Source organism: Lissotriton vulgaris, chromosome 8 (genome assembly GCF_964263255.1).
Source record: "Lissotriton vulgaris chromosome 8, aLisVul1.2, whole genome shotgun sequence".
NCBI classification, from domain to species: domain Eukaryota; kingdom Metazoa; phylum Chordata; class Amphibia; order Caudata; family Salamandridae; genus Lissotriton; species Lissotriton vulgaris.
Window position 1 is genome coordinate 697,402,131 of NC_141696.1, and position 26,334 is coordinate 697,428,464.

Consider the following 26,334-nt stretch of genomic DNA (forward strand, 5'->3'; position numbering starts at 1 on the left):
ACCCCTAGCACTGATATCTGGGATCATGCTAGGCATTGATGTCTGTTGCTGCTCTTCACAAGCCAGTCATCTAAATATGAAAGCATATGGATGGAGTTTCTAAGCAGATGCGCTGCCACCACCGCTAGACAGTTTGTGAACACCTGTGAAGTCAAAGTACTCCGAAATATAGTACTCTAAATTGGTAGAGTTGTCCATTTACAACAAAGCAGAGATACCGGAAATGGGCAGGACCTATGGGGGAGGGGACATAGGCAACCTTGAGATTAAGGGTTGGCATGAAGTCCCCTCTTCAGAGCAATGGGATGACGTCTTGCAGAGTGGCCATGTGAAAGTGTCCCAAAAGTTTGTAGTGATGTAAAGGCTTGATGTCCAGGATTTGTCGCACGGTCTCATCTTTTTTGGGGGTTAAAAGAGGACAGCGAATAAACTTCTTCACCTTACTGATGTGGGGGCATGGCTCGACTTTAGTGAGCAGCCCTAGAACGTGGAGTCAAGATGGAATGTTGGTAGCGTGCTGAGGACCGCTAGGCCATCCCCTTGCTGTTCTCACTGAGAGCATCTACTTGTCTACGATTATCTCCTGTCGCTAGGTAAGGAAAACCCTCAGTTTTCTACCAACAGGTGTTGTGTTAATGGGGGGACTCAGAGGGGAGTTACTCATTTGAGGCAGAGGAGCCCCTATTGGAGTCACTTATACTCTTCCCTCTTCTATGGCCATTTATCCACCTTTGCCAAAATATTTTGCTATCCCGTGCATCCGGGGAGCTCTGTTGCTGTTGGAAGCATTACCTTTGGGGGGCATAGGTTTTTTGTGCCGCTTGCCTGTTTAAAGAGGCACACCTAGGAGTAGAGATGAAGGGCACCCATCAATCTCACTGTTTTAGTGTACTTGTTTATATTTTCTGCAAGTTACAAAGATGCGCTCTGCTGGAAGGCACGTTTAACCGATGTTGCTGAACTTCAGCCAGAATTTCATAGCCAGACAAGGGACCGCAAGTGGATATTCCTATTGATCTCCCTTGAGGCAGTGTAGGCAACACCAATGCACATCTAATATTGGTGCTGGAGATTACTTTTCCTTCAGCTATCAGTTCTTGGTCCCATTTCCAATGGGCCGCAGGGAGGTGCTTGATCAACTCCTCCTTTTCTTCCTAATGGAGGCAGTCATTTCGGGAGAGCCAGCCAACAGATTTTGCAGTTCTCCACTGAGGAGCAGCTCACACCGACACAAACACACAACCCTGGAGCTTGTATAATTTGTCCCTTCTTAACCGCGAGAGCAGTGTTTCCAGTCGTCTGTACGGAGGCTTGTTTTCTCACCATGAGGACCGCCAGCAAGTCAGATAAGGCCTGGACCTAATTTATGCAAAGTCATCTGGGAATATCTTGAATGTCGTTTTATGCAAGTGGTGACAATGCTGACCTACACCAGTTCCTTAAAATAGTTCTCTGGGGAGCCTGGAGCATGCCACAAACCATTGGCAAGTACTGCACAGACCTCTCAGTCTGAGAGAGAGTCTTAATGGGGAAGTTGTCCTTCTCCATCACATGCATTTTATCATGATAGTGGTGTGCAGCCTTCTCTGTTATTGCATGGTGTGCAGTAGAATCATCCAAAGGAAAAGCCTAAACCAAGTATGGGTCCAGGTCTGGTCATCTGGAAGATTGACGTTGTATTCTTCCAGGGGGTTGTCTCCCTCCCCAAGTGCTAAAGGCTCATAATAAGGGTGCACGGTGTAGCATGGGCCTCCCGGGAGGAGTCAGAGTTGTAGCATGGGTCTCCCGGGAGGAGTCAGAGTTGGCTAACAGAAGGGGACTGTAGAGACTGTGGGTCTGGAGGTTTGCAAGGGTGTACTGGTAGAGAGGGTTAGGAGATGAGAACACTAGGTGCAGGAGGAAGGGGTTGTCGACTAGTAACCCTGAACTGGACCGCTTCAGAATAGGAAAAGGGGGGTCTCAAAAGGGTTCTTCCTCAAAAGTAAGCAGTCTCTTTTGGGGGTGTATGTGTGCATTTCTAAGGTCAAACTATCTAGGGTTGACCCTTGTGCATCTGGGTAGGAATAAGGGCCCTGGCGTGATTATTGGCTTTGGACCCGTGGGCCTTGAAGTATAACGCTCCTCCTCCTTATGCTTTGCCTCAGAGGTACAGGAGAAAACACCTCCTGGCTCTCTTGCTCCATATAAAGACCCAATGGGCCTGCCTCAGCTCACGTGGCACCCAAGAGTCCTTCCTGAACAGAGATGATGGGGTCTTGTATTGTGCCAGAACCGCTTCCTTCTGTGCCAAATGGTCTTTTTACATCAAAATGCCTTGCAGGCCTCTTTGTGCTTGGGAGACCAGCACAAATTACACACTTAGGGCCAGATGTAGGTAGGCGTTTACCGGGTGGTAACGGCCGAATTCGGCCGTTACCGACTGGTAAGAGCAATTTGACATGTAGGTCCCTGTATTTTACAGACTCGGTAAATTTACCGATAGGTAAATTTACCGAGTATGTAAAATACCGAGTCGGTATCATTACGGATTCCGGTAAATTGGTATGTAGGTGGGACTCTTCTGAGTCCCACAAGCAGTACAAAATCGGTATTTTACCATCAAATACTACTTGATGGTAAAATACCGTTTCTGGTGTGCATGCACATGTGTGCATGCACACCTATGCCATATGACAGGCAGACCTGCCCTTAGGGCAGGTATGCCTGCCACATGGCACCCGAGCCTCTTTTGGGGGTGCCAGAGGGTGTCAAAGTGACACCCCCTGCACCCTTGTGACAGTCGGTATTTTCCGATGTGGTAAATACTGACCGGTAAATGCCCAATCAATCCTATGGGCTTCAAAGCCCATAGGAATGAATGGGCATTAACTGGTCGGTATTTCCCGCATCGGAAAATACCGACTGTTTCCGATTCGGTAATTGCACATCTGCATTTACCTACATCTCGGTACTTTTATTTTCCGACCTCTGAAATACCGAGTCGGTATGACTCGGTATTTAAGAGGTCGGAAAATAAAATTTACCTACATCTGGCCCCTTGTATTGATCTAACTAGGGCAATTCATTGTTGCACGTAGGGCAGACCAGGAAGACCGTTTTCGCTCTCCATACCTCATCACCACCCCCCCTTACAGTCATTCTCGGACTACAACCTAAACCCCGATGGTGTAGTTGACACCACTCATCAGTGATAATCCCGGTTGCAATCTGGTGAGAAGGCTTCAACAGCTAAAAGACAAAGATCGCCCAGTTCTCATAAGGAAAGTCTAATGACCCCATAGAGGTTTGCTATTGTTTCCTTGTTGATGGGGTCAAAGCTCAGGAAAGTGGAACCATAGTTCTGGTGAAGAAGTGTCATTGGCCAGGAACTAGCATTTGAACGTCTTAATCGGAAAGAGGAAGAAAACAATTTGAGATGGAATCCCTGTCCTAGTGCATTGCAGACTAAGGATGTCACAGCAAGCCTTGTAACTCGAAAACAACTCTCAAGAAAATCAACTTGTGCCCAACACTATATAGCCAGAGTGAGCAGAACATATGTCCCATCAGCCACACATGCCTGGAGTGGAAGTTTGCTAAATCACAAGTATAACCCACATACTCTAAATTTGACCATTAGGTGTGCATATCTCTCAGAAGCTAAGTAGGTTTATTCGCAAATATAACAGCAGTTGTTCTACAAGTAACACGTCCAATGAAAGGTGAAGATATTAGCAACTATAGACGACATAAAAGACATCCAGTTGTTGTATGTGCACAGCTGTGTATCTTGTTATGTCTGCCGCAATAAACATTTCGTTTATAAATCCATCAGGACCACCCCAAATGATGCTGCAATTTAATAAAGAGTTAAAAGCACACCTCTTTAAAGAACACTACATTACAATTCAATAACAGTAAACTTTTGCTCTCAGATACCTCTCCTGTCATTCATTGACAGCATCTGATTTTGACCATGTACAGCGCTCTTCTGTCTTTTTGCAAGGTTTGCACTATACAAATACCACATTCATACAGACAAAAAAGATAAAACAATGCCAATGTCTTATACTAGTGGTAATATTGATGTAATTAAAATTACTATCACTCATAATTATTAAATTTTTCTAGCCTATCTTTTTCGTACTTTCACATGCTGAAATAGAAACATTTGGAATTGATCAAACCTTGTTGTGTTTGCTGCAACTGAAGTTTTAAATCTTCCATTTGAGCATTTATCCTTCTGTTTGAATCTTCTAAATTTAAAAGCTCAATCTTCAACTCCGCACAGAGTGCCACCTGCATGAAATTGAAAAGGGAAGACACACTTATTATGATCTCTCGAATTTGGAACTTGCCCATTATAATGATATGGGCATTTCCTTGTACATATGTATGTGATTATTTCAAAACCCTTGCCTCATTAGAAACGCATCTTTTGACTGACATTCTGTAGAGTTATATTTTACATTTTTTAAGTTATGCACCAGAACTGTTCCTCTAGTTTTCGTTCTCAGCAAAGCTTCAGACAAGAGCAGAAATCATTCTTAGCATTAGAATGCTTTCAATACACAGCAGTGACAGGTCAGTACACAATACATGTCTATAAGGATGTGAAGGCTTCAAGTAACTTTCAATCAAATCAGTTTAAACATGTTATTTGTCTATATTAAAACTAGAAAAAGATTAGATACACGAGTCCTAATTGTCCATCATATGTAGATTAACTAAATACACCAACCTAGCTTCACCTATGTGCAGTATTTAAATACACTTCGTGAAAGAGAACTATCGCTTTCAAAATATTTTAAACACATGCCTATCGGAAGAAAATGTATCGCCTGTTATTGATGCTGATCTGCTCCTGTGGATTAGAGACCCCACTAGGGATTTCTTGGTTTGTGTCAGGAAAGTGCAACTTTGCTAAGGATCGCTTCCTGCAAAGTGGCATATATTTGCTTTCTGCACCCTTGGGGCCATTTGGCCATTTGGCCATTTTTTAAGACGATCTACCCACGGGGGAAGGGTAAGAAGAAAGCCTATTAGAAAACCAGGTTTATTTTTATTTGAAGGGGGGCAATCTGTCACTGGGAGGCTTTCGAACCAAGCCCAAATACTGCAGCTACATTTATTGCCAAATCAGGCCATTTTTGTTACAAGAAATGTTGATTTTTTGTGGCCTTATGTGCTGTGTTGGGAAAGCAGGATGGTAAAAGTTATATGGATCTCCACAGCTTTCAGAACTTTCTGTCCCAGCAATGTAAGGAAAATGTTATTTAGCCAAAGTTTGGGGTTTTCAGGGCCTTATGGATAAGAAAATGTAGAAGGATCCAAGCAAGTCACGCCATCATGGACTCCTCTAGTTGTCTATTTTTCAGAAATATCTGAGTTTGGTAGGTTTCCCTCTGTGGCGGCTGAGCTAGGGCCCAAATTATGCATCTGCCCACATTGTTTAAAAAAAAGTGTTGATTTGAATGTTTGAAATGTGATGTCTCCCGGTTTCAGAAATAGTAGAGCATTTGTAATTACTAATTGGATTTCTCTGCATTATTTCCTAATGTAAGCCAGTAAAAAAACACATTTTACATAACGCCCTTTGAATCCTGTTACTATGTGCAACCCTAAATTCAGAGGTGTACAAATAACCATTACTCCTAAACTCATGCCCCGATTCACAAAGAGCCTCCACACTCGGGGCAGAGGCTCCTCAGTCGTGGGACCTCTGCAATAGGAAACTGCAGTGCGGAGATCCTGCCATGACTGCGGAGGCTCTTTGTGAATCGAGGCCCCAGTATCTTATGCTTGCTTCAAAAATGCATTAAGTATACTTCATAGCTATTTTTTATTTATTAGATTTTACCATATGAATTGCTGCATCGCAAAAAAGATATTATATGCTGTGGCTCAGTTGTAGGCTCTGGGTGTTGTGTGTTTTTGGGCAACAAACATATATATCCATACTACTATTATCTGAAACCTTTGAGGCAGGTAAGCTCAAGAAGAACAGCACCAATCACTACACCCAATACAGCATTGTAAAGGGGAGTTGCAGCAGATGGACAGCGCACCATTCACTGGACGCGCCATTCACGCTCCATTACGTGTGGGCGTCAGCATTGTCAGAGGGGCCGGGCTAAATAAAATGTAAGAAATGGGCGTGTCTTTAGACATTCAGGGGCCATTACTGCTAGCGGAATATGAAGCGAGGCAGCGTACCAGCCAAAATAAGAGTGCACTATTTGAAATTATTCCGGGGCTCAGGCGGGGCATAAAAGCTGTCACAATACTAGCGTCAATCACACACGCCAAGACCTGGAAAGCGCGGCTTTCACAAGTGCACCATTCACTGGGCGCGCCATTCACGCTCCATTACGTGTGGGCGTCAGCGTTGCCAGAGGGGCCTGGCTAAATAAAAAACAGCCAAAATAAGAGACTTCACTATTTAAAATTATTCAGGGGCTCATGCAGGGCATAAAAGCTGTCACAATACTAGCGTCAATCGCACACGCCAAGCTATCGCAAGCATGCTGTCAAGCAGGGCACTGGCAGCGTACACAGATTCACGTCTAAGAGAACGATCTTGGGGATTCCATAAACAAGCCACTCCACAACACCCACAGGCTGCAAAGGTTACCGCTGAGGACGCACCGATCCCGAACGCTCTTCAAATACGGTACAGCTAAGGAGGCACTTATCTCGAAAACGCTCTTACAAACAGTGCAGGCAAAAGAGGACAAACACATTCAACAAACGTTACAAACGTGCAAGATCAATGTTAAACAACACATAAAATTTAGACTTACGACAAGAGTGCTTCACTCATGGACAGTTATATGTCGCACTCTCTAGGGCAGGCAATGTGCTAAACCAATTTATTCTCCATCCACATTCAAATGAAACCAAAAATGTTGTATACCGTGAAATATTACAATAAATTGTGATTTACTATTACAAGCATTGCACACATTACATTTCACCCCGGATATATATATATAGTTTGGGACTGTCAGAAGGAAGCAGTTGCAGGCTGCAATTCAGGACTGGAGCCTGCAAAAGTTCGCATTTGAAAACTGTAAAGCAGCGCAGCCCTGTCACTGAACACTGTGCATCTACCCACTGGGGCTGAACATTTGCATTTTTAAATGGTGAGTGAGCGTCGCTTCCACTTGGATTAAAAACTACGAACACCATGAGGCATTGTGAATGCCACGCCTACACAAGCAGGTGTTCTTAATTGAGAAAGCAACGCGAGGCTTACTTTACCTTTTGTGCCACTGATGAAAGGAAGGTATTTCCAGAAACGCGTCTGGCAGAGCACTTTAATTTTAAGAAGCCGGTTGTACTGAGACTGGACTGCTGGCAAGAGTTCGAATGCACAATAAATGGACTTTTTATTAAGCTTCCTGTGGCCTTTCTCAATTGTGCTTCCTGACTGTGTTTGATTTATGGGGCTTGCACGCCTAACGAGGAAGGCTCACTGTGCTCAAGCAGGTCTGCTCAATCTTGTATTTCGAGTTTGGGACTGTCAGAAGGAAGCAGTTGCAGGCTGCAATTCAGGACTGGAGCCTGCAAAAGTTCGCATTTGAAAACTGTAAAGCAGCGCAGCCCTGTCACTGAACACTGTGCATCTACCCACTGGGGCTGAACATTTGCATTTTTAAATGGTGAGTGAGCGTCGCTTCCACTTGGATTAAAAACTACGAACACCATGAGGCATTGTGAATGCCACGCCTACACAAGCAGGTGTTCTTAATTGAGAAAGCAACGCGAGGCTCACTTTACCTTTTGTGCCACTGATGAAAGGAAGGTATTTCCAGAAACGCGTCTGGCAGAGCACTTTAATTTTAAGAAGCCGGTTGTACTGAGACTGGACTGCTGGCAAGAGTTCGAATGCACAATAAATGGACTTTTTATTAAGCTTCCTGTGGCCTTTCTCAATTGTGCTTCCTGACTGTGTTTGATTTATGGGGCTTGCACGCCTAACGAGGAAGGCTCACTGTGCTCAAGCAGGTCTGCTCAATCTTGTATTTCGAGTTTGGGACTGTCAGAAGGAAGCAGTTGCAGGCTGCAATTCAGGACTGGAGCCTGCAAAAGTTCGCATTTGAAAACTGTAAAGCAGCGCAGCCCTGTCACTGAACACTGTGCATCTACCCACTGGGGCTGAACATTTGCATTTTTAAATGGTGAGTGAGCGTCGCTTCCACTTGGATTAAAAACTACGAACACCATGAGGCATTGTGAATGCCACGCCTACACAAGCAGGTGTTCTTAATTGAGAAAGCAACGCGAGGCTCACTTTACCTTTTGTGCCACTGATGAAAGGAAGGTATTTCCAGAAACGCGTCTGGCAGAGCACTTTAATTTTAAGAAGCCGGTTGTACTGAGACTGGACTGCTGGCAAGAGTTCGAATGCACAATAAATGGACTTTTTATTAAGCTTCCTGTGGCCTTTCTCAATTGTGCTTCCTGACTGTGTTTGATTTATGGGGCTTGCACGCCTAACGAGGAAGGCTCACTGTGCTCAAGCAGGTCTGCTCAATCTTGTATTTCGAGTTTGGGACTGTCAGAAGGAAGCAGTTGCAGGCTGCAATTCAGGACTGGAGCCTGCAAAAGTTCGCATTTGAAAACTGTAAAGCAGCGCAGCCCTGTCACTGAACACTGTGCATCTACCCACTGGGGCTGAACATTTGCATTTTTAAATGGTGAGTGAGCGTCGCTTCCACTTGGATTAAAAACTACGAACACCATGAGGCATTGTGAATGCCACGCCTACACAAGCAGGTGTTCTTAATTGAGAAAGCAACGCGAGGCTCACTTTACCTTTTGTGCCACTGATGAAAGGAAGGTATTTCCAGAAACGCGTCTGGCAGAGCACTTTAATTTTAAGAAGCCGGTTGTACTGAGACTGGACTGCTGGCAAGAGTTCGAATGCACAATAAATGGACTTTTTATTAAGCTTCCTGTGGCCTTTCTCAATTGTGCTTCCTGACTGTGTTTGATTTATGGGGCTTGCACGCCTAACGAGGAAGGCTCACTGTGCTCAAGCAGGTCTGCTCAATCTTGTATTTCGAGTTTGGGACTGTCAGAAGGAAGCAGTTGCAGGCTGCAATTCAGGACTGGAGCCTGCAAAAGTTCGCATTTGAAAACTGTAAAGCAGCGCAGCCCTGTCAATGAACACTGTGCATCTACCCACTGGGGCTGAACATTTGCATTTTTAAATGGTGAGTGAGCGTCGCTTCCACTTGGATTAAAAACTACGAACACCATGAGGCATTGTGAATGCCACGCCTACACAAGCAGGTGTTCTTAATTGAGAAAGCAACGCGAGGCTCACTTTACCTTTTGTGCCACTGATGAAAGGAAGGTATTTCCAGAAACGCGTCTGGCAGAGCACTTTAATTTTAAGAAGCCGGTTGTACTGAGACTGGACTGCTGGCAAGAGTTCGAATGCACAATAAATGGACTTTTTATTAAGCTTCCTGTGGCCTTTCTCAATTGTGCTTCCTGACTGTGTTTGATTTATGGGGCTTGCACGCCTAACGAGGAAGGCTCACTGTGCTCAAGCAGGTCTGCTCAATCTTGTATTTCGAGTTTGGGACTGTCAGAAGGAAGCAGTTGCAGGCTGCAATTCAGGACTGGAGCCTGCAAAAGTTCGCATTTGAAAACTGTAAAGCAGCGCAGCCCTGTCACTGAACACTGTGCATCTACCCACTGGGGCTGAACATTTGCATTTTTAAATGGTGAGTGAGCGTCGCTTCCACTTGGATTAAAAACTACGAACACCATGAGGCATTGTGAATGCCACGCCTACACAAGCAGGTGTTCTTAATTGAGAAAGCAACGCGAGGCTCACTTTACCTTTTGTGCCACTGATGAAAGGAAGGTATTTCCAGAAACGCGTCTGGCAGAGCACTTTAATTTTAAGAAGCCGGTTGTACTGAGACTGGACTGCTGGCAAGAGTTCGAATGCACAATAAATGGACTTTTTATTAAGCTTCCTGTGGCCTTTCTCAATTGTGCTTCCTGACTGTGTTTGATATATATATATATATATATATATATATATATATATATATATATATATATATATATAGGAGTCCCAGCCTGTCGGTGAGTGACAGGCAGCAGCAGGGTGCAGACCTCGCAGCGCCACAACAGACAGCCAGAAGTAGAGCTCTCCAATAATCCAGACTCAGGTGAGTAGCAGGTTCAAAAACGTTTATTTTAAGGTAACGTGTTTCACTCCACTGGGGAGCTTGATCACACAAATGCACTCATAGAAGTGAGGATATATATACAAGGTGTGGGAGGGGCTTGATTGGGGAAAGGAAACGCCCATAAAAATAAAAAAACAGAAAAATAAAGCAACAGTGTCAACAATATCCTACATGTTAAAATCACATGAGAAGCAGCATGTACCACATAAGATTACATGCTGGATTAACTGATCAGTGCAATGTGATAAAAGAAAATGGTAGAATATCAGACAAGAACAGAAACAGCGCTTCAAAATAAAAGCTAGTGGCTGTTTAGTGGAGAAACATGTTTTAAAACAAGAAAGTCACGACATAGTGCCGATATTAATGTTTCATGGGAGCGACATTAGCCAACCACAGAATAGGAGAGCGCTGAAGACAATTAAGGCATAGTGCCAGAAAATATTATCTGCAAGTGTTAGTCATTGAAACATAAAGAGAAATCATCACAAAGCAATGAGTCATCACAAGAATAAGGATGTACATGGCACAGAATAGCATACTGCAAGAGACATGTGAGTCAAAAATAGGGCAAATGAGGAAAACACAATACGCTGAAAGTAAGTGAAAAAAGTAAAGAAAGATACAAGAGCCCAACCACAGATGTGAGAAATAAAAAGTGAGAGGAGAGGGAAAAACAACAGAACAGATAAGCAAAATGGCGGCATCATGTAAAGATTGAAAACATGGCAACAAATCCTAGTCAGAATAAATTAGAGCAAGAATCATGTTTCTAGGGTAACGCCATGCTAGACATTTGGCAAATGGGCCAAAGACAAAAAATGACGCCTAGACTGAGCGAGAGGGAGAAAAGCTAAAAAATACCGTATTTTCCGGCGTATAAGACGACCCGGCGTATAAGACGACCCCCTACTTTGCCAGAAAAATTTTAGGTTTTGTGCTATACTCGCCGTATAAGACGACCCCCCACTTCCAGCGCAGCATAGCCATTCCGAGAATGTACCGGTATTTTGAACTTACCGTATTAGTCTAGTCCTCCTCCCTGTGGGTGAGCAGTAAGGCTTTATCAGTGGGTACCTATAAGCGTTTATTTTACAAACTCAAAGACTGAACGCAAACAAATTGGTTGTAGAAACAATCTTGCTTTACTCGGAATATTTTTATTTAAAACCATATCAAAAACTGTCACTTCTGAATATACCGGTACGGTACGGCAAACATAAATTACGTAGTGCATGAAACAGTGCAAGTGCATTAAACGTTCCATAACTTCCCATAAATCCAAGCGATTTCTACAGGATTTACAACGTTCCCTTTAAAAGCCTTCAAAATCCTCCTCTTCGTCATCTGATCTCATAAGTAAGTCAATGAGATCTTGTGGTACATCTGTAAGGCAGTCATCGTATGGATCTTGTACCAATTCCGTATCAGATGATGTGGTCTCTTCTTCGGCATCCTCTTCACCTTCCCACAGATAGTCGTCCTCCATACCATCTAATGAATTTGATATGCCACACTTCTTGAAAGACTTTATTACAGTCTCTGCATCGATGTCGTTCCAGGCCTTTATAACAAAGGTGCACAAAACATCCAACTGTGGAGCACGCATGTTTCCTCCTTTTGTGAATGTTTTTTCACCGCTAACCATCCACTCATTCCATTGTTCTCGGATGCGATCTTTAAATGGCTTGTTTAGGCACACATCCAGTGGCTGCACCAACGATGTCAGTCCTCCAGGTATAACTGCAGCATCCGTTTTTAGTCTTGCCAGCCTTTGCTTGGTGCTGGGAGTTAAATGAGCCCTGAACATATCCCACACCAGTAGACTACGCCTTTGTAGAAGTCCACCTGGTCGCCTGCTCCATACGTTATCAAGCCATAGCTTTACCCCTTCTTCATCCATCCATCCTTTCTCATTCACATGCACAAAACAACCAACAGGAAACTTGAGTTTCGGCATTGTTTTTCTTTTAAAAATAACCATTGGTCTCAGTTTGCCACCATCAGCTGTGCATGCAAGTACCACTGTGAAACTGGACTTCTCATGTCCTGTTGTTTTTATTAAAATTGTCTTTTCGCCTTTTTGATGGACAGTTTTGTTGGCAATCATATCAAAATTCATCGGAGTTTCATCCATGTTTCCGATGCTACTTAGCGCATACACATGTTCATTGCGCAGCCTAATAACGTAGCGATGGAAGCTATGCATTTTGGCATCAAGATCCGCAGGTAATTTCTGGGCAATTTTTGTCTTTTGCCGCAATACCAGATTATGCCTTCCCAAGAATCTGGTACACCAGGATACAGTGGCCTTAAATCTGTGGCTGAGATCGGGATTAGATTTGGCCCACTGAAGTGCAACCAATCTGATTTTATTTCGGGTCACGACATACCCGCTTTGCCGATGCTCGGCCACCATGTCTGCTACATGCTTTTCCAGTTCTGGCCAATGTGGGGTGCCTCTTCTTAGTGCACACTTGCCCCTTGGCATACTACGCAATGCTTGCTCATTTGCTCTCCAGGCCCGAACCATCTTTTCTGTCACTCCATATTGTCTAGCAGCAGCACAGTTATTATGTTCCGTGGCAAAAGCCACAACTTTGAGTTTGTAACTGGCTTCATATTTCCTTCTTCTTGCCACTGCTGGAGCCTTGCTGAGTTCTAGACTGCCAGCCATTTGCTCTGGATGCGCTGCTGGAGCCTTGCCGGGTTCTTCGCTGTCTGCCATTTGCACGGAATGTGCTGCTGGAGCCTTGCCGGGTTCTTGACTGTCAGCCATTTGCACTCGATGTACGGTACTGGTGCTGTACAGTATGAACAGGTGCAGAGACTGTTTCAACACCACACGTACGGTACGGCAAATACGCTATCTGGTCACGAGACTGCCTTTCCTCTTCGCAACAACCAGCCAATCACGGCAAGTGCTCTACTGCCTTCGGGAACATTCGGGAACATTGTACAGTCCCCTTTCTATGCCACGCCCATGCCAAGGGGAGAGGTGCGCGTGCCAAAACGTGCCAAACGTGTCAACACACTGGGCGCTGCCATCTTCGGCGCTGGCTGCCCATTACCATGTACCGTGTTTCGGACGTCCTGCTGCCTCGTCCTGCTGCCTCGTCTGCCTGGGGATGTGCAAGCGGTTGGAGGCGCGTGTACAGCGGCAGCGGCAGTCGAGGTAAGACTCATGGCGCCATTTGCTCGCTTGTGAAGCGGTTTGACACCTTCGAGTGAAGTCCTTGCTATGAAAAAAACGCTCGCTTTCGATACTTCATGGCGCGGGGCCTGGGTGTGGACGTTGCCAGGGTCGGTGGCTGTATTTTTTGACATAAGGTGTGTTTCTTGGTATTTCCTATTGTGAAGCGGTCTGACACCTTCGAGTGAAGTCCTCGCTATGACAAAAACACGCTCGCTTTCGATACTTGCACAATTCATGGCGCGGGGCCTGGGTGTGGACGTTGCCAGGGTCGGTGGCTGTATTTTTTGACATAAGGTGTGTTGTTTCTTGTTATTTCCTATTGTGAAGCGGCCTGACACCTTCGAGTGAAGTCCTCGCTATGACAAAAAAACGCTCGCTTTCGATACTTGCACAATTCATGGCGCGGGGCCTGGGTGTGGACGTTGCCAGGGTCGGTGGCTGTATTTTTGGACGTTGCCAGGGTCGGTGGCTGTATTTTTTAACATAAGGTGTGTTGTTTCTTGTTATTTCGTATTGTGAAGCGGTCTGACACCTTCGAGTTAAGTCCTCGCTATGAAAAAGCGCATGAAAAAATACCATAAAATTTTGTACCCGGCGTATAAGACGACCCCCGACTTTCCAGAAAATTTTAAGGGGTTAAAAAGTCGTCTTATACGCCGGAAAATACGGTAAGACAAATCTACGGAGACCAGACCACCAAAATTTGAAAAGAAGAAGCATTACAGGAAGCTTTTCAGATCTTCAGTCAAGTTAAGACCGTTAGGGGCTTTGGTGTCGAGGGACAGAATGAGTTGGGTTTCCCGCTGTCTGAGCATTTTTTCACGGTCACCTCCCCGGCTGGGTGGGGGCACTGAACAAAGAACCGTGTATTGAAGGTCCTTAAGTTTCTTGTTGTGGACCGCTCCAAAATGCCTGGCCACTGGGTAACTGCTATCACTGTTGACAATGGCCCTTATGTGCTGCAGTATTCTTTGGTGGACAGGCAGTTTGGTACTGCCAATGTATTCCAAGTTGCATGTGCACTTGAGCTTATAGACCACAAACTCTGATCTGCACGTGAGATGCTCCTTGATGGGAATGGGAGTGTTACTGAATGCTGTAACGTAGTGAGTAGCATTCGTGGCAAAGTTACAAGCACGGCAGGAGGTACATTTAAAAAAGCCCATTTTGGTGGTTTTGGTAGGTTTGGGAGGATTTTCAGGTGCAATTCTATCAAGCGCATCGCGCATGGATGGTGCACGTCGGAAAGTAATGGTGGGTGTTTCACTTAGTATTGGACCTAAGACAGGGTCAGTAAGAATGATCGGCCATTCAGTGCCAATGATGCGCCTGATTTTGTGCTCCTGTGAGCTGAAAGTAGTTATGAGCCTGACAGTGCGTTGGGAATCATCCTGGTTGTCATTGGTGCCAGTGATGCGATGCTCCCTGGGCTTAAGTAATGTGGCCCTATCTAGTGATGAAGCTTTAGCTAAAGCTTGATCAAGAATGGCTCTTGAGTACCCTCTTTGCAGGAAGCGTTGTTTAGATTCTTCGAGGCATGTTACCAAAGAATCAGGGTCACTGCAGATTCTGTGAATGCGAATAAATTCGCCGAACGGGATACTGCGGATGGTATGAGCTGGATGGGAGCTACGTGCGTGCAGGATAGAATTTCCCGCCGTACTCTTTCGATGTAGTTTGGACATGAGGGTATTGTCCCTGATGAACAATTGTACATCCAAGAATTCAGCTTCAGTGCTGCTGAGGTTAGCAGTAAATTTAAGGTTTAGGGTGTTATTGTTGCAATCTGATACAAATGAGAGGGCTTGGTCTTGGGTGCCCTTCCAGATGATGCAAATGTCGTCTATGTAGCGCCAGTAATGCGCGATACAAGGCGACCAATGCGCATGTGTGGCTCTGAGCTCGTGCTCCTCCCACCAACCAACATGAAGACATGAATAGCTGGGGGAAAAACACGAGCCCATAGCCACACCGCGCAATTGTTGATAGATGTTGTTCTTGAAGCGGAAATAGTTGGAGGTCAGGCACAGTTTGATCATGGCAATCAACATTGAATTGTGTTCCCTAAAACAGATGGCACGTGTATTGAGATAATATTGACATGCATTTACACCATGCTGATGGTTGATAGAGGTGTAGAGGGATTCGATATCAAGGATCAAAAACAAATAGTCACTGCACCAAACAATATTACCAATTTTGGTCAAAAAGTCAGTAGTATCCTTTAGAAAAGAAGGGAGACTCGCCACATGGGGCTGGAGAAAGAAATCAACATATTTGGAAATATTTTCCGTCATACTCCCAATAGCTGATATGATGGGTCGACCTGGTGTAGGGGTAACAAGTTTGTGCACTTTAGGCAGAAAGTACAGATACGGTGTCACAGGATGATCTCTGGATAGGAAGTTACATTCATCCTTAGTAAGGAGACTCAATCTTTTCCAGGAGGTCAGCTGTTTGCGTATCACGTTGTGATTCTGGACCATCGCAAACTGTGATGATAGGGTATAGCAAGTTGTGTCCGACAAGTGTCTTTCAGCTTCCATGATGTAGTCTGTGGTTTTCCAGAGAACAGTGTTGCCACCCTTATCAGCACTTTTGATAACGACATTGTTGTCAGACTGTAATTTATTGATGAGCAGATTGTATTGCCGGTCATTGTACTTAAGTTGTTTCCGTTGCATCATGATGGACCTGTTAAGAGCTTTAAGTTCAATGATAACACGGTCGCTGAAGATGTCAACAGCATCACGAGGCATGAGGGGAAAAAAGGTGGACTGGGGTTTGAAGGGCGTCGTCACTGATCTGTTGACATTAAACACTTGACTGACAGTTGGCGTGGTTTGAGACGTACCCTCAAATGCTAAGTCATAAAGGTCTTGCAACCCAGCATTATCATTGACTTGGAGGTTGGATTCCATGTTTGAAGGAGTTGCCATAGCCCCACTTTGTTTGCGTTTGGCCTCCAATTTAAAGTATTTGATGAGTTTGATTTTTCTAACAAACTTGTATAGATCGATCCGGGTTTGGTTGTAAGAGAATTTGTTGGGCGGGCAGAAAGAAAGTCCCAGAGACAAAAGCTGTTCTTCTGCCTTAGTGAGGACAGTATCAGATAGGTTGATGACGGTATTGTCCACAGTACAAATTATCTGCGCCAGTTCTTGTTTGTTTTTGCCTGCTAGGTATTTCTTTTTGTGGTGCTTCCGCCTTGAGCGCCTGCGCTGGCTGGCTGATTGCCGGCTTGGTTGGGAGGATTCCGGGAGCGCAGGGAGTAGCGCCGGTCCTCGTTTACAAAACCCAGTTCCTCTACTACAGTGTAATTGATGTCAGGGTCTAGAGCTGCAGATGTTGAGGTGCCTTCGTCTTCACTATTCGAAGTTAGTGAGTTAATTGATATGGTGTCACTGTTGTCGATTGGAATGCCAGAGCTTTGGTTGATTGTAACTGTTTTGTTGCTTGGTGTTTTGCTACTTTTGGATAGCGCTTTGCGCTTCAAGTTGTCGTATTTTCTTGAGAAGGTGAAAATCCTTCCAGTAGCGTAGTCGTTCTTGTCCCTCGCGAATTTGGTTACCTTGCGCTCTATTATGCTGTCTTCCAATTTTTTTGTGCGGATATCGATCTCCGCTTTGCTTTTGGCTATGAATTCCGTTTCTCCAGTAGCCTCCAACAGTGCCAGTGTTTTGTCTATTTCAACTAACAGTTTGTCACGGTCTGATTCAGCGTACTTAATTAGGATATTCACCATATTCATAGAACTTTGTAGGCTGTTGTCCGCCCATTCCTGTAGCATCTGAGGGTCAGGGTTTTCATAGGTAGGAACTGTAAGGATTCTTAGGCCTCTGGGAACTCTGTTTGCATCCCGGTATTTTTCCAGAGATTTCTTCTCCCACCACTTGGCGAGTTCACTTCTTAATAGCTTTTCCAGACTCCTCAGCAGAGTCCTAGCATCATTATTGGCTGTAATTGGTGTTGCCTCATTGGTTTTGGGAATGTTTGTTGAGAGGCTTTCAAATCGTGCCTCAGCAGTTGCTTCCCTGGTTTTGAGTGCGTCACTCGATAGCATAGTAATTGTGTTGAATGCACAGTCATGTTTTGTTTTAGGAACTGAATGTACAGCCCAATCCTGCTTATGGAAGTGGGGCAAACTGTCTTTAGCATAGGTGACAAATCCCACGCCCCGCTGTAATGGACAAAAGGTAAATGACAGATAAGCGGCAACACGGCAGTGACGATCCGCAGGAATCGGCGCCTCGTGGTTCAGCCGAGAAAATCAATCAGCCGAACACACAAGCACCACGCCTGATCGGACACACTCACCTCGTAGAAGCCGGCGAAGATCGCTGTCAGAGCCGTGCAGTCCAGCGGGGGGGCACAGCAAAAGCTGATTCTTTGAATCCAAGAAGAAATGCGTTCCAGGCGATATATATATATATATATATATATATATATATATTCATTTATAACTGCGTTTCGATCACTAGGATCATAAAAAGTACATTCTTCGGAAATAAACAATACATATTTGTAAACATCATATAATCAGAAACAGGTAAAAATATAATATTATAAAATCACCTTCGGGCGCAGCAAGGATACAAAACAGTTTTGTAGTCATAAAAACTTGGGGAATCGCGCAACTCAAAGCAGCAATATACGAGATAATGGGCTTCTTGGTAATTTCTTGCACAATACCTGTTGTGGGTTAACAACAGGTCACAATTTTTGTTTGAGAAGGTGTGTCCAGTACAAAGCTGTTAGTATCCCTAGCATTAAAAACCATAGAAGTACAAAACATCTGTTTTCCCAAAGTTGCTAAAAACAAATACCAACTCTGTGATAGTTCCATAACAAGGAAGGAGTTAAAGCAGTAATATCACAGATGTTCTCGTTGCAATAGTTTTAAGCTAGGACATTTTCGGCTAAATGGGAACATCCCGACCAGGTTGTCGGTCTGGCTTATCATTGTGTTAGAACAAATATTCACAATCCAGGTACCTCAACATCCCACCAACATTTAACACTTGCTCTCTAGAAGCTTGGTGTGCCTCAACTATAGTGCCATGAGATATTTAGCCATACCGAACATGGGCACTCTACTGGTGTAGGATATCAAGATTTTTAGAGTATCTAGATACCTCTTGGTGTCCAGATTGTTGCAGAGGGGCACAACCCACTTAACCCGAAAGTTGTAATAGCAAAGACAAAAAAAAGTACATGTGTTTCAATGATTCTGTACCTCATGATATACTGGAAACTGATCAGCAGCCTCACTCTTTTTGTGCCATTTGGAACTAAATGCTTTAATGGGTAAGGTACCATATCTAAATTGGAGATATAACTTGCGTGCTAGGGCGGGGACAATTCCATCAATGTTCGCCTCATAGCGGGCATGTGGTTTTACATCAATGAAAGCTAATGATAATGTTCCTTTGCTCTGTGTCACAATTTCAAAGGCTACAAACTCCGAATAGGGTCCTATGATCTTGTCTTGTGGGATCATGCTCATCGACTCTGGGGAGGACCAATAGTTATTAAGCCTCAGTTTCTGTAGAAGTGCCTTTAGGCTTTGAAACCAGGGGATCATCGCTACGCACGGTCGAACCATAAGACCTCTTATGCCTTCCGGATTTAGTTAAAGGGCTGGGGTAATCAACAGCCAGTGCCAGAAAGTAAGAAGTCTGCATTCTATTCTATGGGAGATCTTTCTCTAAGCTAGTTCTAGGTATGCTGGCGTGAGTGGCGTACTTAGAAGACGGTTGAATATAGATCTCAAAAACCTATGCGTCACAGTATCTAGGCTATGGATGTTTCGAACTTCCCCACAGTTTGGCCCCATACAATACAGACCCCATTGCCTTTGCATTATAAATATAAAGGGCAATTCTGTCTTCTGTCTGGATTATCTCCTCCTGAGGATCTTGGCTATGCTTGTAGTCTGCTGGATTAGGGCATGTGAGCCTTCTGCAACTTAGGAGTCCAACTCAGGTTGGGTGAGAGTCTAATATCAAAAGCACCTACCCAGTCTAAAAGGGGCTCACCCACTAGTATGCATCTTTTGCAGCGGCTCACCTTGCGGATGGAAAAGAACATACATACACTTGGTCTTGATATCTTTCATAGATTCACATGCTTGAATCATTCCCCGTTGTCTAAGAGGTAGTCCCACGGTAATATAAATAAAGCAGTAGTGAAAAACGTCCGTAGGCTACCATGGTGGCAACCATGTATTTAATAGCCGATCTACCTCCTTTTCTAAAAAAAGGCCAAACTTTAAGTACAACCAATCAGTAACCAGGACACTATCACCTTCCCAAGAGAGGCTGAATCCCTCAGATTTTCCAGCACAAGTTTGGATAGGAATACCAAAGTATAAGGGGAGCCTCTCAGCGGAGGAGGGTGGGTTGCATGTGAATCTATGACAGATACCAATACTGGATAACTGCAGTTAAAGGTAAGTAACTTATTTCTTATCCAGTATTGGGGTATCATTCATAGATTCACATGCTTGAAACACAGTAGCAAGCAGTTGTGTAAACAAGTAAGTATCCTTAGTGGATGGTGGGTAGTACCAATAGCATATCAAAATGTATTCACAAATGGAAGTCTTGTGAAGCACTGGTGTATAACTATATGCATATAAATGCATAGACATGTAGAATGAACATTTCTACCATAAGCTTAAACAAGTACACCATCTTCCATAAACAATAAGAGCACATTTTAAAATGTAGGTCAAGATTTAAAACAGAAAAGAAATTAAAGAGGCTCACCTTACTGAAACAAATGGAGTAACACTACCTGTCCCATGGCTGCATCAACACGCTGCGTCAACTCCAGGCAGTAATGCTGCAAAAATGTGTGCGTCGTTTTCCAAGTTGCAGCTCTGCAGATTTTTTCCAGTGGCACCCCTGCAAGCATAGTAGCTGATGTAGAGACTGCTCTTGTGGAATGCGCTCTCACTGCACTTGTCAAAGGCTTGCCTGTTTTGTCGTTGCAAAACTGAATTGTGGCTGCTATCTATCTTGCAATGGTAGCTTTACTAACAGCAGTGCCCTTACGACCTGGTCAATAAACTATGAACAGTTGATCTGTTTTGCGAATAGACTTAGTCTTCTGCAGGTAGAATTTAAGATGCCTCTTGATGTCTAGAGTGTGTAGAGCTTTTTCCACAGGTGTAGAAGGATCAAGGAAGAAAGTTCTGAGAATTATAGGTTATTTTAAATGGAATTGCGTAGGAACCGTAGGGATGAACTTGGGATTCGTCCTCAGGATAACCATTTCATTTGTGAAACGAAGAAAAGGATGTTTTATAGTGAATGCTTGTATTTCGCTAACTCTTCTGGTTGATGTAAGGGAGAGTAGAAGAGCCACTTTTCACGTCAAGTACTTGATATCAGCCCTATGGATGGGCTCAAAAGGTTGCTTCATCAATTGCGAAAGGACTACATTTAAGTGCCACTCAGGGGGTGGAGCTTTAACAGGTGGATAAGTGTGAAGCAGGCCTTTCATAAATTACTGAACAATTCTGATAGAGCCGAGAGGCAGACGCTTTGGGGAGCGCCTATATCGAGAAATAGCTGCAAGATGAACTCTAACTGAAGAATATGCCAGCCCTTATTTTGCGAAGGACAGAAGGTACGGTAGGATTTGTTCTGGAGCAGAGAGATACAGATGCACTTTATTTTGACGGGACCAGAGGTAGCAACGCTTCCATTTCAGTCTGTACGTCTTGTTGGTGCCATCCGCACGAGACCTGGCGATAATGTCTTTATACTCCTGTGCAAGAGTCAAACCCTTAAATTCGAAGAATTCATGAGCCATGCATGCATTCCGAGAGATGCTGGCTCCGGGTGACACATCTGACCTTGGTTCCTGGTTAGTAGTATTTGTGTCAGTTATAGAAGGAAGGGCTGGACTTCCGAGAGGAGGCGAATCTCCGTGAACCAGTGCTGCCTGGGCGACCTGGGGGGCTATCAGAAGAAGGCAGCAATCTTCTATTATCAGTTTTGTAAGGACTTTGGGGATCAGTGGAACGGGTGGAAAAGAGTATGCATACAGTCAAGACCAGCGCATTGAAAGGGAATTCCCCCAAGAGTTTGGGAGAGGGAATCGGCTTGCAAAAACCAGCATTTGGAATTGGTGTGGGTCGCAAACAGGTCTAGCGCTGGTTTTCCCCAAAGTGAAAAAATCCTGTCCAGTTGGTCTTGTGCTAGCTCCCACTTGTGGCAGTCATCTTCTTTCCTGCTGAGGGAGTCGGCCAGAGTATTCCGAAGCCCTGGAACATGTTCCGCTTTTAGGGATATTCCGTGAACCGTCAGCCAACTCCACAACTCTTAAGCGTACGGAGAGAGAGAGTAAGACACTTGGTTCCTCCCTATTTGTTGATATAAGACATACTTCTGGTGTTGTCAGTATAGACCAAAAGCGGTGAGCCTTTTATCCAAGTGAGGAAAGCGTGTGTGAGAAGTTCGCCTGGCATATGATGTCCACTAGTTCTAGTGGGCACCTTGCACCAGTCTAATCGACCCTTATTGATGGTGGTTGTAAAGTCAACCTTATAGAAAGCTATCCTAGTGGTAGCATGGACCAGCATTTATCAGGTAAGACTTCAGAGAGCATGTGAAGAGAGTTGTTTTACCAATTATATTCCCTTAAATACCAAATGAAAGGACACCACACAAGGTATATATCAAATATATATGTATTTATTCTAAGCACAACCCTTCTGCACTCTTTATGAGGTCAGAGGTAAAAGCACAATACAAGTTACTTAATTAGCATACGATAAGTTGCACAGTATACGCTTTGCCCTAGGGGCCTCACAAACCATATACTAAAATAGTGGTATAAGAACCGCGTCTGGAATAGAAAGGAGGCCTAGGGCCTAGGTAATCACTGGGGATACTCTAAACAACCAAAGGTTAGGAGGTAGGAGGACCATGGTAGTCGCGTGCAGTGTCTATACACAGCCGCGACTTACTATTGACTTTCTATGGGAAACAAAGAAGTTACAAAGTTACTGTTTAAAGGCACTTCCGGATGGACTATGACAAAACCCCTTTAGACTAGGACACTTCGTGAGTCAAGACCCACGGGAGCACCGGAGTACTTGTGTTACCTCACCCAGGGAAGCCGGGTGCATAGGTGCCTTTTGGTGTCGGGTTTCGCCGTCGTTTTCAATGGATATCTGTAAAGAAGTGCTGCAGGCGACCAGAGGAAAAGTGTCCGGGTGGATCCAAGGGTGAATCGAAAATCTGAAGAGCCTGAAAGCAGAAGGGACATAGTCTGGGTCACTAGCCAGTGACCAGGAAGGAACCAGGCGATGTCGCGTTGATCTCAGGTGAAGAGGTGAAGCTTGTCTCTGCAGCCACGAGGACCAGGAGGTGTTGACGATGACCAGGAGCTGGATTCGAGCTATCCCACGAAGGATCTAGTTGACTGCGGTGTCTGTATCCGGATTGGACCCAACAAGCCTTGGCAAACGCAATCCACGCAGGAAATGAAGATTGGCTTTGGTGCAGACCAGCAAGGTCTGGTGGGCTTCTCCTTTATAGGGAAGCTGGAGCAAGCCTGGAGCAACCAGGAAAGCGAGTTAGATTTAAAAGGAAGTCTTCAGGGGGCTCACTAGCCAACGGACTAGGAACCGGGAAGACACTGAAATGCAAGAGCGGGCCCCAAGTGACACTTGTGGAGTGTGGGGGGCTGAGCTTCGCTGCAAATGGTGCTAGGGTCTGGGGCTTCTTGTACCCCAATGCACAACTGCGAGTTATCTCGGGAGTCGATGCAGTTAGCAAAATGCAGGATGTCCAGGAGTTCCAGTCCCACGTCTCTCATGTCCGCTACAGGTCTCAGCTTTGCTGGGATCGTCGAGCAGGGTCAGAGATGTCTGGAAGTCCATGTCCTGAGTCGCAGAGTCTTCGAGTACCGACGGGAGCCTCAACAATGCAGACCGACAAGTTACTGGTGGTGCCTGTTTGCACAGAGTAGTCACTCCTTGACCACATAGGAGATGTCTTCCAGTCGAAATGGAACGTCGAAGGTCCAGGATATGTCTTTCAAAGATTCGTCCAGGGTAATCTAAAGTCCTATACTTATACTAAGTTTAGGGGTTGGACTACCTGGAAGGTCCCTTCTATGGGTGGACCTGAGAAGGGGGCGGCTACACCCCTTTCCCTTTGTCCAGTTTCGCGCCAGAGCGGGGCTGGAGTGCCCCAGCAACTGGTTTGAACCGGGCTATGCATGGAGCACCTTGTGTGCCCCAGGCAGCATCTGGAAAAGCATATGCTGAATGCAGCCCTCCCTGCCCCAAAAGACTACAGCCTGTCTGGGGAGGTGCTAGCAACTCCCTGGACAGGAAACCTATTGTCCAGGCCTCCCCTGCCGGAGTTTCGTCCAGCAGGAGGAGGTCAGACTCGTGTCTGTGGCAGCAGCATCCATTTTGTGATGCTGAGGCTCTGTTTACCTTTAACTGGGATTACCAGTAACTACATGTCTTCTCCCTCTAGAAGGGTGGAATGCTACCCCCGCCGCAAGGGCTGGCGGGGAAGTGTGGGGGGGGGGGGGGGGGGGGGGTGGACGTAGTATTCCAAAGTGTTTGACACCGTACACGACATATTTTGATAAAGCCAAACCAAAGTTAGCATTAACCGCGAGGATTATAATGCACTTAAGAGTATATGGTATGGCTAGATCATAGAACAGCTATAAGGAGATGGGTCTGAAAGCTGCAGAGGGGCTCAGCTCATTCTAGGGCACCCTCTCACATAAAACCAAGCACTCTGCCTCCAGGATTGTTAAGGCCTGCCATAGGAGTGACTTATAGGTTACTATGTGTCTATATATAAGGTAGATAAAGATATACTATATCTAAGTAAGGGGTGATTACACCACCTTACCCAGGCTGTGTGAAAAGACCTGTGGTGTCAGTTTGGAGGGCCAGCCAGCGGTGGCATAATACATGCTGCAGTCCCTGGTAGGCCTTGGATGCACCTATGCCCTGGGTACCTATGGTACACTATACAGGGACTCGCCAAGGTGACCCAATACCCAATCTGGTATGTACCTAAAGTACATGGAATCAAATTTAGAGAGAGAACAGCTAAGCTGTGGTCCTGATTGGCAGGGCCACAGCCAGTCTAAAAGCAAAAAGTGGGGGTGACCGTAGGAAGCAGACCCTACTCTCCTACAGCCTGCAGGGAGAGAAAAATGGCCTTGAACTCTAGCCTGTTGATATGCATCCATTTTCCCTGAATTTGAACGTCTTGGAGATGGCCTCCCCAACCCTCCATGGATGCATGGGTAGTGACAATGAATTCCGGGACCAGAGGCAGAAAAGAGAGGCCCCAAAAGAGGTGCGACTTTAAAGTCCACCATCTGAATGCCTCCTTCACACGTAGAGTGACAGTTATCACGTCGTCGAAGGATCCCATTGTTTGAATCCATTGACATTGAAGTTCCTCTTGCAAGGGCCTCATGTGAAGACAAGCTATGGGCACTAGGTCAATCGCTGAAGACATCTTGCCCAGGAGAGACTTGTATGTCCTCACTGAAGTGCACCATCTTTTTGATAGTCTGAGAGCCAAGGCTGCAATCGCTCCTGCCTTTCCCATGAGAGGAAAGACTTGTTCTGAATGGCGTCTAGGTCAGCCCCTAGGAAAGTCATTGTTTGACTTGGAAAAACTGATGACCTTTCTTGGTATATGGTAAGGCCCAGTCTGTGAAACAAATGTATGCAGTCTTTTGTAGCTGTAGCAGCTAGACGAGATGATGGAGCCTTTAGGAGCCAATCATCCAAATATGGAAATACTTGGAGACCCTGGTTCCGTAAGGCGGATGCCACGGGGGCCAGGAACTTGGTGAAAATCTGCAGAGCAGATTTGAGGTCAAAGGGTAGGACTCAGAACTGATAATGGGTACCAGCCACTGTGAATTGAAGGAACTTTCTGTGTTTTGGGTGTAAAGTAATATGGAAACAAGCACCCTCCAAATCCAGCAATGCCATGTTGAGGCGCTGAAGGATCTCTGAGAGCGTAACCATTCTGAAGGTTTGACTTCTGAGGAATTCGTTTAGACATCTGAAGTCTAAAATTGGTCTCCACTCCCCTGCTTTCTAGTGTATCAGGGAAAAACAGGAGTAAAAGTCTTTCCCTCTCTGTGCTACTGGAACTCTCTCTATTGCTTCTTTCAGTAGCATAATATTTGCTTCCTGTGTTAGTAAGTGAAGACAAGACAGGTGTGATCCCCTGGGTGGAGTGTTTGGAGGGCAGCTGGATAAATTCTAGAGATTGCTCATGAGATATCAAGTCCAAGACCCATCTGCCATTGTAATGTAGTACCACTGATGGATATGACTGGAAATGTTCGCACCTGCTGGGGGTGAGAGTAGTAGCTGGTACCCTGATGTGGCCACTGCTTGCGAACTGAGTTGCATGCTTGTGATGGTGGCTTTCTACGTGAGCCATGCCTGGAGAAAGAGAAAACAGCTGTTTTTGGCTGACAACAGGTTTGTTTTTGGAAGCCCTCACCAAGATTGTAGCTGAAAGGATTTATAGTGTTGGGTGCGCTGGAAAGAACCACTATAACCAGATAATCGTCAACCTTGTGCACCCCGAAAGGGCACTTTACAATACTGCAGGGTGCCCAATGTTTTGGCTGTGTCAGTCTTGATGGCTAGCGGATCTTCATCTTTATGTTTTCCAAACAAACTGTCGCCATCGTACAGCATTTCCAGTATCTTTGATTGTACTTCTGGACAAAATGAAGTTGCTCTAAGCCATCCCATGCACCTTAAAACAGCCACACCGGCTAGTTGTCTAAAGCCTGTCATGGATATGTCCAAGGCACAATCAATTATTTCAGTCGCAGTGCGTTCCCCCTCAGTTGGACTTTTCAAAATTCCAGTTTATTTTCCTCAAGTATGAGCTCCAACATGGCCCAGATGTC

At 45.1% G+C, this 26,334-nt stretch overlaps 1 protein-coding gene across 2 annotated transcripts in view; it reads right to left on the reverse strand.

Annotated features, from left to right (window-relative positions):
* Positions 1 to 26,334, reverse strand: part of OFD1 (OFD1 centriole and centriolar satellite protein) — a 718,676-nt gene that overhangs the window by 314,904 nt on the left and 377,438 nt on the right. For both annotated transcript variants that reach the window (XM_086934564.1, XM_086934563.1), the window contains exon 15: positions 4,167 to 4,278. In XM_086934564.1, the coding sequence (XP_086790690.1) occupies positions 4,167 to 4,278 (112 nt within the window). The remainder of the gene's footprint in view (positions 1 to 4,166; positions 4,279 to 26,334) is intronic.